Below are 13,901 nucleotides of genomic sequence, written 5' to 3'. Positions count from 1 at the left end.
AATTTACATAAGTATTCAGACCCTTTGCTATGACACTCAAAATTGAGCTTCGGTGCATCCTGTTTCCATTGATCATCCTTGAGATATTTCTACACCTTTATTGCCGTCCACAAATGGTAAATTAAATTGATTGTACATGATTTGGAAAGGCACACACCTGTCTAAATAAGGTCCTGCAGTTGACAGTGCATGTCAGAGCAAAAACCAAGCCATGAAGATGAAGGAATTGTCTATAGACCTCCGAGACAGGATTGTGTCGAGACCCAGATCTGGGGAAGGGTATAAAACAATTTCTGCAGCATTGCAGGTCCCGAAGACTACAGTGGCCTCCATCATTCTTAAATGAAGAACTTTGAAACCACAAGGACTCTTCATAGAGCTGGCCGCCAGCCAAACTGAGCAATCGGGGGAGAAGGGCCTTGGTCAGGGAGGTGACCAAGAACACAAAGGTCACTCTGACAGAGCTCCAGAGTTCCTCTGTGGAGATGGTAGAACCTTCCAGAAGGACAACTATATCTGCAGCACTCCACCAATCAGCCCTTTATGGTAGAGTGGCCAGACAGAAGCCACTCCTCAGTAAAAGGTACATGACAGCCCGCTTAGATTTTTCCAAAAGGCACCTAAAGTACTCTCAGACTGTGAGAAACAAGTTTATTTTTCTGATGAAACCAAGATTGAACTCTTTGGCCTGAATGCCAAGCGTCACGTCTGGAGGAAACTAGGCACCGCTCATCACCTGGCAAATACCATACCTACGGTGAAGCATGGTGGGCGGCAGCATCATGATGTGGGGATGTTTTTCAGCGGCAGGAACTGGGAGACTAGTCAGGATCGAGGAAAAGATGAACGGAGCAAAGTACAGAGAGATTCTTGATGAAAACCTGCTCCAGAGCATTCAGGACCTCAGACTGGGGCAGAGGTTCTCCTTCCAACAAGACAACAACCCTAAGCACAGAGCCAAGACAACACAGGAGTGGCTTCATGACAAGTATGTGAATGTCCTTGAGTGGCCCAGCCAGAGCCCGGACCTGAACCTGATTGAACATCTCTGGAGTGACCTGAAAATCGCTGTGCATCGACGCTCCCCATCCGACCTGACAGAGCTTGAGAGGATCTGAAGAGAATAATGGGAGAAATTACCTAAACACAGGTGTGCCGTGCTTGTAGCGTCATACCCAGGAAGACTTGAGGCTGTAATCGCTGCCAACGGTGCCTCAACAAAGTACTAAGAAAAGGGTCTGAATACTTATGTAAATGTGATTTTTAATTACTTTACAAACATTTCTAAACACCTGTTTTTGCTTTTTTATTATGGGGTATTGTGTACAGATTGATGATTTCAAAAAAAAGAATTTTAGAATAAGGCTGTAACGTAACAAAATGTGGAAAAAGCGAAGAGGTCTGAATACTTTCCGAATGCACTGTAGTTGTATCTTTGGATGTTTGAATTTTTCCAATTTCAGAACATTGAAATCTGTTTAAAATTAACATTCTAATTTGTTTTTCTTCAAAATGAGAGGGAGAGAGAACTGAGTTTACATTCCCGGTTGTCTTTGTACATTATGAACTGGTGCAAAGATATAATTTTATTAATGTGGCCCAGAGGAGAAAAAATTACTGAAATTTACATTGATTTTCTCTGAAGAAAACATTTAATATGAGGCGAAGCCCAAGAGTGCACGTAATCAATATCACGTTTGTTGCTTTTTTTGTTGTTTTATTTCCTCGTGGTGTATTGGCTTATTGTTAAGCAGTTGAACAATCACTGCTGATTGTTTTTGAGGCAGATCAATAATTTCCATACAAAACGCTTATTAACTGTGGTTTAAAATCAATATTGTGCAACTATTACATCTTTACAGTAGAGAGCATAAAACCTTTCATTTCTGTTTTTGTGACATTGTCTATTAGAAATGTAATATTTTAAGAAACATCTTTTGATTGCATTTATTGATTTTAAAATATGAAAGCATGACCTTAGGTAAAGTATTAATTTTGAAGTAAAACTACAAAAAAGCCACATTGATGAAGTTCAGTTTATTGTCACGTGTACCAAAGTACAGTGAAAAGCTTTTGTTGCGTGCTAACCAGTCAGCGGAAAGATAATACGTGATTACAATCGATTCAGTTACAGTGTATACAGTAGATACATAATAAGGGAATAACGTTTAATGCAAGGTAAAGACAGTAAGGTCCAATCAAAGATAGCCCGATGGTCACCAATGAGGTAGATAGTAGTTCAGGACTGCTCCCTAGTTGTGATAGGACGATTCAGTTGCCTGATAACAGCTGGGAAAAAACTGTCCTTGAATCTGGAGGTGTGTTTTTTCACACCTTTATACCTTTTGCCCAGTGGAAAAAGGGAAAAGAGTATGGCCAGGATGCTACTTGTCCTTGATTATGCTGCTGGCCTTGTTGAGGCAGCATGAGGTATAAATGGAGTCAATGGAAGGGAGGCTGTTTTGTGCGATGGTCTGGGCTGCGTCCACAATTAGCTGTAATTTCTTGAGGTCTTGGATGGAGCTGTTCCCAAACCAAGCTGTGAGGCTACCCAACAAAATGCTTCCTATTTTGCGCATCTGTCGCAGTTGGTGATAGTTGTTGGAGACATGCCAAACTTCCTAAGCCTTCTATGGAAGCCGAGGTATTGGTGTGCTTTCTTTGTCGTTGCTTCAATATGGGTGGCCAGGAGAAGTTGTTGGTGATATTAACTCCTCGGAATTTAAAGTTTTCAACCATCTCATTAAAAAACCATTAAAAAATCCAGAACATTGGGCATGAATGTGCTTAATCGTTAACCTTCTCCAGGTTTGGCCCCTCTGCTGAGCCAGATGCTGCACAGATCCCAATTACCTTAAGGCTTTGGTTTTACAACTGACTCACAGTAACTGCGGGCTGGGAATGGCAATCAGGCCTCCAGACATAGCATGTTATGGCCCCATCCGAGCACCATCTAATGGTTGACAGGTTATGCTATTGAAGGCCCATCGCATTGTTTATAAAATATCTGCAGTAATCATTTGAAATTGAGAGATTGAATAGATGTGCTGGTAACTGACTTCCAGTGGATTCTTTATTAAGTTGCCACACTATGTGGTCTAGTGTGTGTGATCCAGAGTGTGTTGATGTGCATTCTGCAGCTAGATTTCTATGAAATTGCTCGCTGGTCAGTGAAATCAAGCTACATTCCTCAAGAACATTTCCCCTATTGTAAGGCTGTTTTATGAAATTTAGGAATTCATGGGCTTTTAATGCATGCTATACATAACATTATTATGTTATAACCAGTGACAGTAGGAATTGTTTCCATTTTCCACTCATTCTTACATTAATGTAATAGGGAATGGCTTTCTGAGCTGGGGAATGTTGAGGCTGAGAACGATGCTAATTGTTTTGGAAAAGGACAGACTGATTTATTGAATACTGTCAATGTTGAGGCTTGGAATCACAGCACATATGGACTTTATCTTGCACTAAACATTATTACCTTTTAGAAATATAGAGACATAGAAAAATAGGTGCAGGAGTAGGCCATTCGGCCCTTCGAGCCAGCACCGCCATTCAATATGATCATGGCTGATAATCTAAAATCAGTACCCCATTCCTGCTTTTTCCCATATCCCTTGATTCCTTTAGCCCTAAGAGCTAAATCTGTATTGAAAACATCTAGTGAATTGGCCTTCACTGCCTTCTGTGGTAAAGAATTCCACAGATTCACAACTCTCTGGGTGAAAATGGTTTTACTCATCTCAGTCCTAAATGGCCTACCCCTTATTCTTAAACTGTGACCCCCTGGTTCTGGACTCCCCCAACATTGGAAACATTTTTCCTGCATCTAGCCTGTCCAATCCTTTAAGAATTGTATATGTTTCTATAAGATCCCCTCTTATCCTTCTAAATTCCAGTGAATACAAGCCCAGTCGACCCATTCTTTCATCATATGTCAGTCCCGCCATCCCGGGAATTAACCTGGTGAACCTATGCTGTGCTCCCTCAATAGCAATAATGTCCTTCCTCAAATTAGGAGACCAAAATTGCCCACAATTATCCAGGTGCGGTCTCACCAGGGCCCTGTACAACTGCAGTAGGACCTATTTGCTCCTAAACTCAAATCCTCTCGCAATGAAGGCCAACATGTCATTAACTTTCTTCACTGCCGGCTGTACCTGCATGTTTACTTTCAGTGACTGATGCACAAGCACACCCAGGTCTTGTTGCATCCCCCCTTCTCCTAATCTGACACCATTCAGATAATAATCTGCCTTCCTGTTCTTGCCACCAAAGTGGATAACCTCACATTTATCCCCATTTTACTGCATCTGCCATGCACCTGCCCACTCACCCAACCTATCCAAGTCAATCTATAGGCTCATAGCATCCTCATCTCAGCTTACACTGCCACCCAGCTTTGTGTCATCCGCAAACTTGGAGATGTTACATTTAATTCCCTCGTCTAAATCGTTAATATATATTATAAATAACGGGTCCCAGCACAAGCATTGCAACACCCAACTAGTCACTGCCTGCCATTCTGAAAAGGACCTTTAGAAATATAGAAACATAGAAAAATAGGTGCAGGAGTAGGCCATTCGGCCCTTCGATGATCATGGCTGATCATCTAAAATCAGCACACCATTCCTGCTTTTTCCCCATATCCCTTGATTCCTTTAGCTAATTCCTACTCTTTGCTTCCTATCTGCCCGAAGCGAACCCCAGTTCTCTATCCATGTCAATACCCTACCCCCAATAACATGTCCCATAATTTTGCACACTAATCTCTTTTTGAAAGTCCAGATATATCACATCCACTGGTTCTCCCTTATCCATTCTACTTGTTACATACTCAAAAAATTCCGGAAGATTAGTCAAGCATGATTTTCCCTTCATAAATCCATGTTGACTTTGACCGATCCTGTCACTGCTTTCCAAATGCTTTGCTATTACATCTTTAGGTAGACAAAAATGCTAGAGAAACTCAGCGGGTGAGGCAGCATCTATGGAGTGAAGGAAATAGACAACGTTTTGGGTCGAGACCCTTCTTCAGACTCGGTGACGTTTCGGATCGAGACCCTTCTTCTAATCGACTCAAGCATCTACCGATGTAAGCGCATTTGGTAGTGAGGAAGGACTAGTCTATAATTCCCTGTTTTCTCTCTCCCTCTTTTCTTAAAAAGTGGAGTCAAGTTAGCTACTCTCCAGCCCAAAGGAACAGATCCAGAGTCTATAGAACATTGGAAAATGATCACCAATGATTTATCCCGTATCTGTACATTGTGGATTGCTTGATTGTACTTTGCTGACTGGATATCATGCAACAAAAAACTTTTTGCTTACCTCTGAACACATGACAGTAGTAATAATAATAAAATATAAACTAGTGTTAATGCATGTGTCAGATTGTAGCAGTGCTTTCACCAATAATCATCAAATGTCCAAGTAAGACATTTTAACAAGTCTGCATAGATTAGAAATCTTAGATTTTTACATTACAAAGTAATGGAATGATTCTAGTAGTGTCATTCGGCATTGTTTGTGCTCTAAGTAGGACATGACTAGACTAGACTAGACTCTTGGGTCCCTTTGTCACACGGAAGGCCTGGTCCCCCAACGCAATATTCCACCTCTAAGCCATAGCCCCCAACTGCGCATGATCGGCTCACGGTCCTGCACTAACGGCAGAAGTTGTTAAAGTTAATAACTTTGCATTTAATATTTCCATTACCTCGCCATCCCTCTTCCTACTCCCACTCTCCCCCATCCCCCTCATCCCCCAGCATTCTGCCCCCCTCCTCTTGACCCCACCACTTCTTTCCCCTGTCCTCCTCCCCTTCCCCACTCCCTCCCTCACCTCTCCTTGGTAAGGTTAGGTGGGTGGGAGAGTGGGAGAGTGAGGGGTGTATCAGTTGTACAGTGAATAGGGAGGGAGAGAGGGAGGGAAAGAGAGTGGAGGGATAGAGGGAGGGGTAGAGAGGGAGGGAGGGGTGGGAGAGAGGGAGGGTGAGGGATGTATCAGTGTATAATGTGAGTCTTGTGACCTCTCTCCCTCTCCACGCCAGTCTCTCACTGTGTCTCTATATCCTCACCCTTCCTCTCTTCCACTTCGATCCCCTCCCCTCCTCCACTCCTAGCAGTGCATCAGTTCGGTATAGAGTCATTTAGACACTCATTAGGAGTGTGTGAACACAAATGGGGCGTTTGGACGGTGTAAACTGTTTGTGACCCTCTAAGTCCATGCAAGGGCGTTTAGACTCTCGAACCTCATCCCAGCTAGAGATGGGACTCTCGACCCATCCCCGAGTGATGTTAAAAACCTCTAAACTCATTAAGAATATCTCAACGTTTCTTGATGGTCGGAACACAGTCTAATGACCTCTGGTGATCCACGGGTGTTCAGACGCTCCCAGAGAGGTTTGGCCCGCCCCACCTCAAGTCAGCAGAAGTTTGCGCCCTCTAAACGTTATCCGTCTAAATGCAAACCCAATGGCCTTGTGGACCTCTAAATGCACCCAACGGGCGTTTGTACTCTCTAAATGGTAACCAGTGTTGGATTTGACCCTCAACATGAATCCCATGGGCGGTTGGCGTCTTTATCCTCGAAACGCACACTGCGGGCCTTAACCATCTAAACATAAATCAGCCAGTGTTTGGACAGTCTACTATAGGGGCTCGAAGGGCCGAATGGCCTACTCCTGCACCTAATTTCTATGTTTCTATATACACGGGTGTGGGTGGGGGGAGAGAGCTCTGAGAAAAAATGGGGGATGAGCCATGGGGGAGAAGGGGTATCACGGGGGAGGGGGCAGGAGGCAGCGAGGGAGACCAGAGGTGAAGGTGCTGGAGCTGCGTGGCGTTGCGATGGCGGTACTTTTGGGACTCACAGCAGGCGTTGGACACTCCCCTGTGCCGGGATCAGATTCACCGCTTTCCGTTTGGCGACATCGCCACGCCGCTTCTGGTCCCTCCGAAAATTGTGGAAACTCCTGCCGCCCACCCACGGCGTCCCTCAGCTCCAGTAAAGATACGATTGCCCAATAAGAGGGAGTGACAGGAGAAGAGACTAATCCTCGAGGCGCTGACTGGCAGGAGAGGAAATCGATCAGCACGGTTTTTACGATTTTTTTAAACCTCGCTAACTTTTACAATAAACCACCGATTGGAACGAAACTTGTTGCACTCGCGGCACATGAGAACGGTGAGTGAGCTGGCGAAAAATTGTAGCGTTATCGTACCGATTTTGTGCAAATAGAAAAAACGCACAAACTGGAGGAGCACAAGATCAGAGCTTTAGTTGTGTATAGATGTAGATAGATATATAGATATATAGATAGATAGATAGATAGATATTGAAGTTCAGCTCTGGTAGATTAAATGCCTACTCTCAAGACATTCCTTTCCATCTAATCAATTGGATATTAAATCATGCCTGATGAGCAGCAGATAATCTGCTGTTTATTTTTCATCTGTCAGTGTTAAAGAGATAAATCTTATATCTGGATCTTTGTCATTATTTGAATATTGTCTAACATGTGCATTACTCTGCTGGTTTGTTAGTAATGCTACTGGTTCTAATGTTTTAACAGGAAGGACCAGGGGATTGGTCGACATTGGATGCAGAAGTTTTAATGAACGAAGATGAGATATGTGGAACCGGAAGTCCAACACCACATAAAATCCTGTTAGATACTCGCTTTGAGTTGCCTTTTGGTAAGTATCTTTGAACTGTTGCATTTTGGATCCTTTGCCTATTTTAAAACTGAGTACCAAAGACAGCTTAAAATACCAGCATCTGAATTGAAACAGAGAAATTGTTGAAAAATTATGGTTTGTATTTTTTTCCAGAGCATTAAAATGTTATGCTATAATCCTTTGGTTTACTTTTCCTGACAAACATATACATTTTAATTCTTGTTTCAATCCAATGAGCTCTACCTGATCATTTCTATGAAGAAGGTGCATGTGCTTTTACTCCTCTTTTAGGCACTGATCCTCTCCACATTGAATAGCTTTAAATTGGATTAGATTGCATAAAATTGTAAAGATAAAAAACTAAATTGGTGTTGCTGCTACTTGGGAAAAAGATTTTCAGGTTACAATTGATTTCAATTGAGTGAAGAGTCCAGATTCAGGGCAATAGTCATATAAATGTTGACAATAAATTCATCACTGATAACTCTATAAATATCATACAGCTACACCTGGAAATCATTCCATTGGTCACGATAGAAATGCAAGTGCAATGGTCTGACACTATTAGAAAGCACATCTGGCACTACCAATCATGGTTAATTTCCTGAGCATCGCTGATTTGAAATTTTATTGAGACAAAGGAATAGCAAATAGAGTTTCTTTAATTTTGAAAATTGGAAGAAAGAGAAATACTCAGAAGATACTAAAATTACCAGGGCAGTGATACGAAGCAAATTGCTGAAGCTGCAGGGTGACATCTTCAGGTCCTGATGGACTCCATATAGAATCTGAAAAGAAGTGATATATATCTCAATATATTGAGTTTAATTTTCCAAAATTTTCCAAAATTCTCCGGATTTAGGGAAAATTCCATTCGGTGGGAAAATTAAAAATGTAGCTCCTTTATACAAAAAGCCAGAGAGAAACGGCAGGCCAGTGAGTTAACATCTGTCATAGAGTAAAACTTAGAAACGATTATTAAACATATAGAAGGGGCCTTAGAAAAATAAATCAAGGTAATTAGGAAAGTCAGTATGATTTCAAGAGTCAAGAGTGTTTTATTGTCAAATGTCCCGGACGGGACAATGACATTTTTACTTGCTGCAGCACAACAGAATATGTGAATATGTAAACATTGTATATAACGGGGAAAAAAAAAGAAAAAGTTCAATAAATACCAAATACATAACAAATAGCAAATAATAATATAGTCTTTTGCATTATTAGCTCATAGCTTATTCGTTGTGTTTAATAGCCTGATGGCTGTGGGGAAGAAGCTGTTCCTGAACCTTTCAGGCTCCTGTACTTTCTTCCTGCTGGCAGTGGCAAGATGAGTGTGTGGCCAGGATGGTGTTGGTCCTTGATGGTTTTGGCTGCCTTTTTGAAACAGTGACTACGATAGATCCCTTCGACGGTGGGGAGTTCAAAGCCAGTGATGGATTGGACAGTGGTCACAACTTTCTGTAGTCTTTTTTGCTCCTGGATGTTAAAGTTGCCGAACCAGGCCACAATGCAATCAGAAAGAATGCTCTCTACCATGCATCTGTAAACGTTTTGGAGAATCTTCCATGACATGCCGAATCTCCGTAATCTTCTCAGGAAGTAGTCGCTGATGTACCATCTTTACAATTGCATCGGTGTGCTGAGTCCAGGAAAGATCTTCTGATATATGCATGCCCAGGAATTTAAAGTTATTGACCCTATCCACCATTGTCCCATTGATATAAACAGGATTGTGGGTCCTCATCCTTCTCCCCTACCAAAGTCCACAATCAGTTCCTTGGTCTTACTGATGTTGAGAGACAGGTTGTTGTGCTGGCACCATTTGGTCAGACGGTCGATCTCACTTCTATACTCTGCCTCGGCCCCATCTGTGATTCATCCAACCATAGTGGTGTCATGGTTCATGACATGTTTCTGCATGTTTGCTCAATTTATTGGAGTTTATTGAAGAAATAATGTGCTGTGAATAGAATGGAATTAGAATTTGATAAGATGCCACATCAAAGGTTAAAATAAAAGCTCATGGAGGGTAGATATCATATTATAGACAATAGACAATAGGTGCAGGAGTAGGCCATTCGGCCCCGAGCCAGCATCGCCATTCAATGTGATCATGGCTGATCATCCACAATCAGTACCCCGTTCCTGCCTTCTCCCTATATCCCCTGACTCTGCTATCTTTGACCCATATCAAGCTCGCTCTTGATAGTATCCAGAGAATTGGCCTCCACTGCCCCTGAGGCAGATAATTCCACAGACTCACAACTCTCTGTGTGAAAAACTGTTTCCTCATCTCCTTTCTAAATGCCTTATCCCTTATTCCTAAACTGTGGCCCCTGGTTCTGGACTCCATCAACATCGGGAACATGTTTCCTGCTTCTAGCGTGTCCAAACCCTTAATAATCTTATATGTTTCAATAAGATCCCTTCTCATTCTTCTAATTTCCAGAGTATACAAGCCCAGCCGCTCCATTCTCTCAGCATATGACATCCCGGGAATTAACCTTGTGAACCTACGCTGTAATCCCTCAATAGCAAGAACGTCCTTCCTCATATTGGGGGACCAAAACTGCACACATTACTCCTGGTGTGGTCTCACTAGGGCTCTGTACAACTGTAGAAGTACCTCTTTGCTCCTATGCTCAACTCCTCTTGTTATGAAGGCCAACATGCCATTCGCTTTCTTCGCGGCCTTCTGTACCTGCATGCTTACTTTCATTGACTGATGAACAAGGACCCCCCAGATCTCGCTGTACTTCCCCTTTTCCCAAATTGACACCATCTAGATAGATAGAGATATAGATAGAGAGAGATAGAGATAGAGATAGAGAATAGAGAATAGATAGAGATAGACAGATAGAGATAGATAGTTAGAGATAGACAGACAGATAGATAGATAGATAGATAGATAGATAGATAGATAGATAGATAGATAGATAGATAGATAGATAGATAGATAGATAGATAGATAGATAGACAGACAGACAGACAGACAGACAGACAAGACTTTTAGTAATTTCTAGATCCAAACTAGACCGTTGGCCCCGTTCCCCCAACGAAATATTCCACTTCTCACTCATAGCCCCCAACTGAGCTTCGCCATCCCTCTTCCTACCAGTATCCTCCTCCATTCCTCCTCATCCCCCAGCACTCCCTCCCCCTCCTCTTCACCCTCCCTATTCTTTCCCCTCTCCACCTTCCCCCACTCCCTCCCTCACCTCTCCCACCCTCTCCTTTCCCCTTCCCTCAGTCACTCCCTCCCTCTATAAACCCTCTGCCCTCCCTACCCCCCTCTTCTCCCTGCTACCCACTACTCGCCTCGCCCTATCCCACTCCCTCATCACCTCCCCCATTGCGTTCCTCTCCCTCTATCCCCCACTCCCTATCTCCCTCATTTCCCCTTCCTCTCCCTCTATCCCCTCCTCCTCCACTCTCCCTCCTCACCTCCCCCACTTTCCCCTCCCTCTCCCTCCCTCTCTTCCTCTATCCCCTGCACCCACACTCCTCACCCACCCCCTATCCCACTACCCCACAATGAAAATCAATGAAAGTTTTTTTTTAATGTTATTGAAATTCAGTATCCCATTGTGATGTCATTATGAGGTGACGGGCAGGGCACGTGGAACCAATTATTTTAAAGTGTTTATTTAAAGTTTCAAATGTGAATAACTTGTAACATATACCATTAATCTGAACAAAACTTGTTTAATTTACATCACAGGACAATGGTGAGTAAGGTGGGCCAAAATTTGTAGCGCTATCATGTACTGTTTTTGTGCAAATATTGGTACATACAAACAGGACAAACAAATATAGAATTATAGAAACAAGATGAGAGCTTTAGTAATAGACAGACAGACACAGATATTGTCAGACAAAAATAATGAAAATTGAGAAATTTGGAGGATGGAATTCCATTCTCTTTGGAATAGGAGAAAGTATCTGTAGGTTTTGATGGGCATATTGGGTTACCCAGAAATGGGGATGGAAAAGTTAATGAAAGGATGAAAAGATTCCCTGATGGGAATGAGCAGAAAGTTGATGACATTTTCCAGTTCATAAGAGAGCATAAAACTGCTGAGTTGTAATATGAGGTGAAATAGGAGGTGCTGTGCCTCAAGTTTGCTTGTGGTCTTATTGAGGCCATGGAGGAGGCCAAGGACAGAAAAGTCGGTAAGGGACTGAGCAGGCCTTGGCGGACCGAGTGCAAGTATTCGGCTTAAAGGTCCCCCAGTCTATGCTTGGTCTTGCGATGTGAAGGTGGCCACATAGGGAGTACCGATAGCTATAGAGACATTCAGGAAAGAAACAAACCAGGAAAATATACGCCAGTAAGCCTTACATTGGTAGAAGGGAAATTATTACAGAAGGTTCAGATTTGAACCGGATTTGAGAAAGGACCTCGAGGTTAATGAGCCATTAGGAAGTAGTGACGATAACATGGTCAGGTTTAATCTACAATTGGAGAGGGAGAAGGGTAGATCAGAGGTGTCAGTGTTGCAGTTGAATAAAGGGGACTATGGGGCCATGAGGGAGGAGTTGGTCAAAGTTGACTGGAAAGATACACTAGCAGGGATGACAGTGGAACAAAAATGGCAGGTGTTTCTAGGAATAATACAGAAGGTGCAGGATCAGTTCATTCCTAGGAGGAAGAAAGATTCCAAGGGGAGAAAGGGACGGCCATGGCTGACAAGGGACATCAAGGACAGTATAAAAATTAAAGCAAAGAAGTACAACATAGCAAAGATGAGCGGGAAGCAAGAGGATTGGGTAATGTTTAAAGAACAACAGAAGATAACCAAAAAGACAATACGGGAAGAAAAGATGAGGTACGAAGGTAAGCTAGCCAAGAATTTAAAGCAGGATAGTAAAAGCTTCTTTAGGTATGTGAAGAGGAAAAAATTAGTTAAGACCAAAGTTGGACCCTTGAAGAACTAAAATGGTAAATTTATTATGGGGAACAAGTAAATGGCAGATGAGTTGAACAGGTACTTTGGATCTGTCTTCACTAAGGAGGACACAAACAATCTTCCTGACATAGTAGTTACCAGAGGATCTGGGGTGACGGAGGAACTGAAGGAAATCCACATTGGGCAGGAAATGATGTTGGATAGACTGATAAATCCCCAGGGCGTGATGGTCTGCATCCCAGGGTACTTAAGGAAGTGGCTCTAGAAATCGTGGATGCATTGGTGATAATTTTCCAATGTTATATAGACTCAGGATCAGTTCCTGTGGATTGGGGGGTAGCTAATGTTATCCCACTTTTTAAGAAAGGCGGGAGAGAGAAAACAGGGAATTAGACCTGTTAGCCTGTCATCGGTGGTGGGGAAGTTGCTAGGGTCAATTATAAAAGATGAGATAGCCGAACATTTGGATAACAGTAACAGGATCGGTCCGAGTCAGCATGGATTTACGAAGGGGAAATCATGCTTGACAAATCTTCTGGAATTTTTTGAAGATGTAACTAGGAAAATGGACAAGGGAGAGCCAGTGGATGTAGTGCACCTGGACTTTCAGAAAGCATTTGATAAGGTCCCACTTAGGAGATTAGTGGGCAAAATTAGGGCACATGGTATTGGAGGTACAGTGGTGACATGGATAGATAAATGGTTGGCAGACAGGAAATAAAGAGTAGTGATTAGCGGGTTCCTTTCAGAATGGCAGGCAGTGACTAGTGGGGCTCGGTGCTGGGGCGGCAACTATTTACAATATACATCAATGATTTGGATGAAGGGATTCAAAGTAACATTAGCAAATTTGCAGATGACACAAAGCTGGGTGGCAGTGTGAACTGTGAGGAGGATGCTATGAGCATGCAGGGTGACTTGGATGTGTTGGGGGAGTGGGCAGATGCATGGCAGATGAAGTTTAATGCGGATAAATGTGAGGTTATCCACTTTGGTAGCAAAAACAGGAAGGCAGATTACTATATAAATGGTGTCAAGTTGGGAAAAGGGGAAGTACCACGGGATCTGGGGGTCCTTGTACATCAGTCTATGAAAGTAAGCATGCAGGTACAGCAGGCAGTGAAGAAAGTGAATGGCATGTTGGCCTTTATAACAAGAGGAATCGAATATAGGAGCAAAGAGGTCGTTCTGCAGTTGTACAGAGCCCTAGTGAGACCACACCTGGATATTGTGTACAGTTATGGTCCCCTAATTTGAGGAAGGACGTTCTTGCTATTGTGGGAGTGCAGCGTAGATTTACAA

The 13,901-nt window shown here is 42.8% G+C and overlaps 1 protein-coding gene across 1 annotated transcript in view; it reads left to right on the top strand.

Annotated features, from left to right (window-relative positions):
• The window catches only part of unc13b (unc-13 homolog B), a 404,018-nt gene that overhangs the window by 181,879 nt on the left and 208,238 nt on the right, over positions 1–13,901 (top strand). The window contains exon 5 of the mRNA XM_033037251.1: positions 7,581–7,704. Coding sequence (XP_032893142.1) covers positions 7,581–7,704 — 124 coding nt within the window. The remainder of the gene's footprint in view (positions 1–7,580; positions 7,705–13,901) is intronic.

The sequence above is a fragment of the Amblyraja radiata genome, chromosome 1 (genome assembly GCF_010909765.2).
Source record: "Amblyraja radiata isolate CabotCenter1 chromosome 1, sAmbRad1.1.pri, whole genome shotgun sequence".
Lineage (NCBI taxonomy): Eukaryota > Metazoa > Chordata > Chondrichthyes > Rajiformes > Rajidae > Amblyraja > Amblyraja radiata.
Note: the sequence above shows the minus strand (reverse complement) of the source record. Positions and strands in the feature narration are given on the sequence as shown.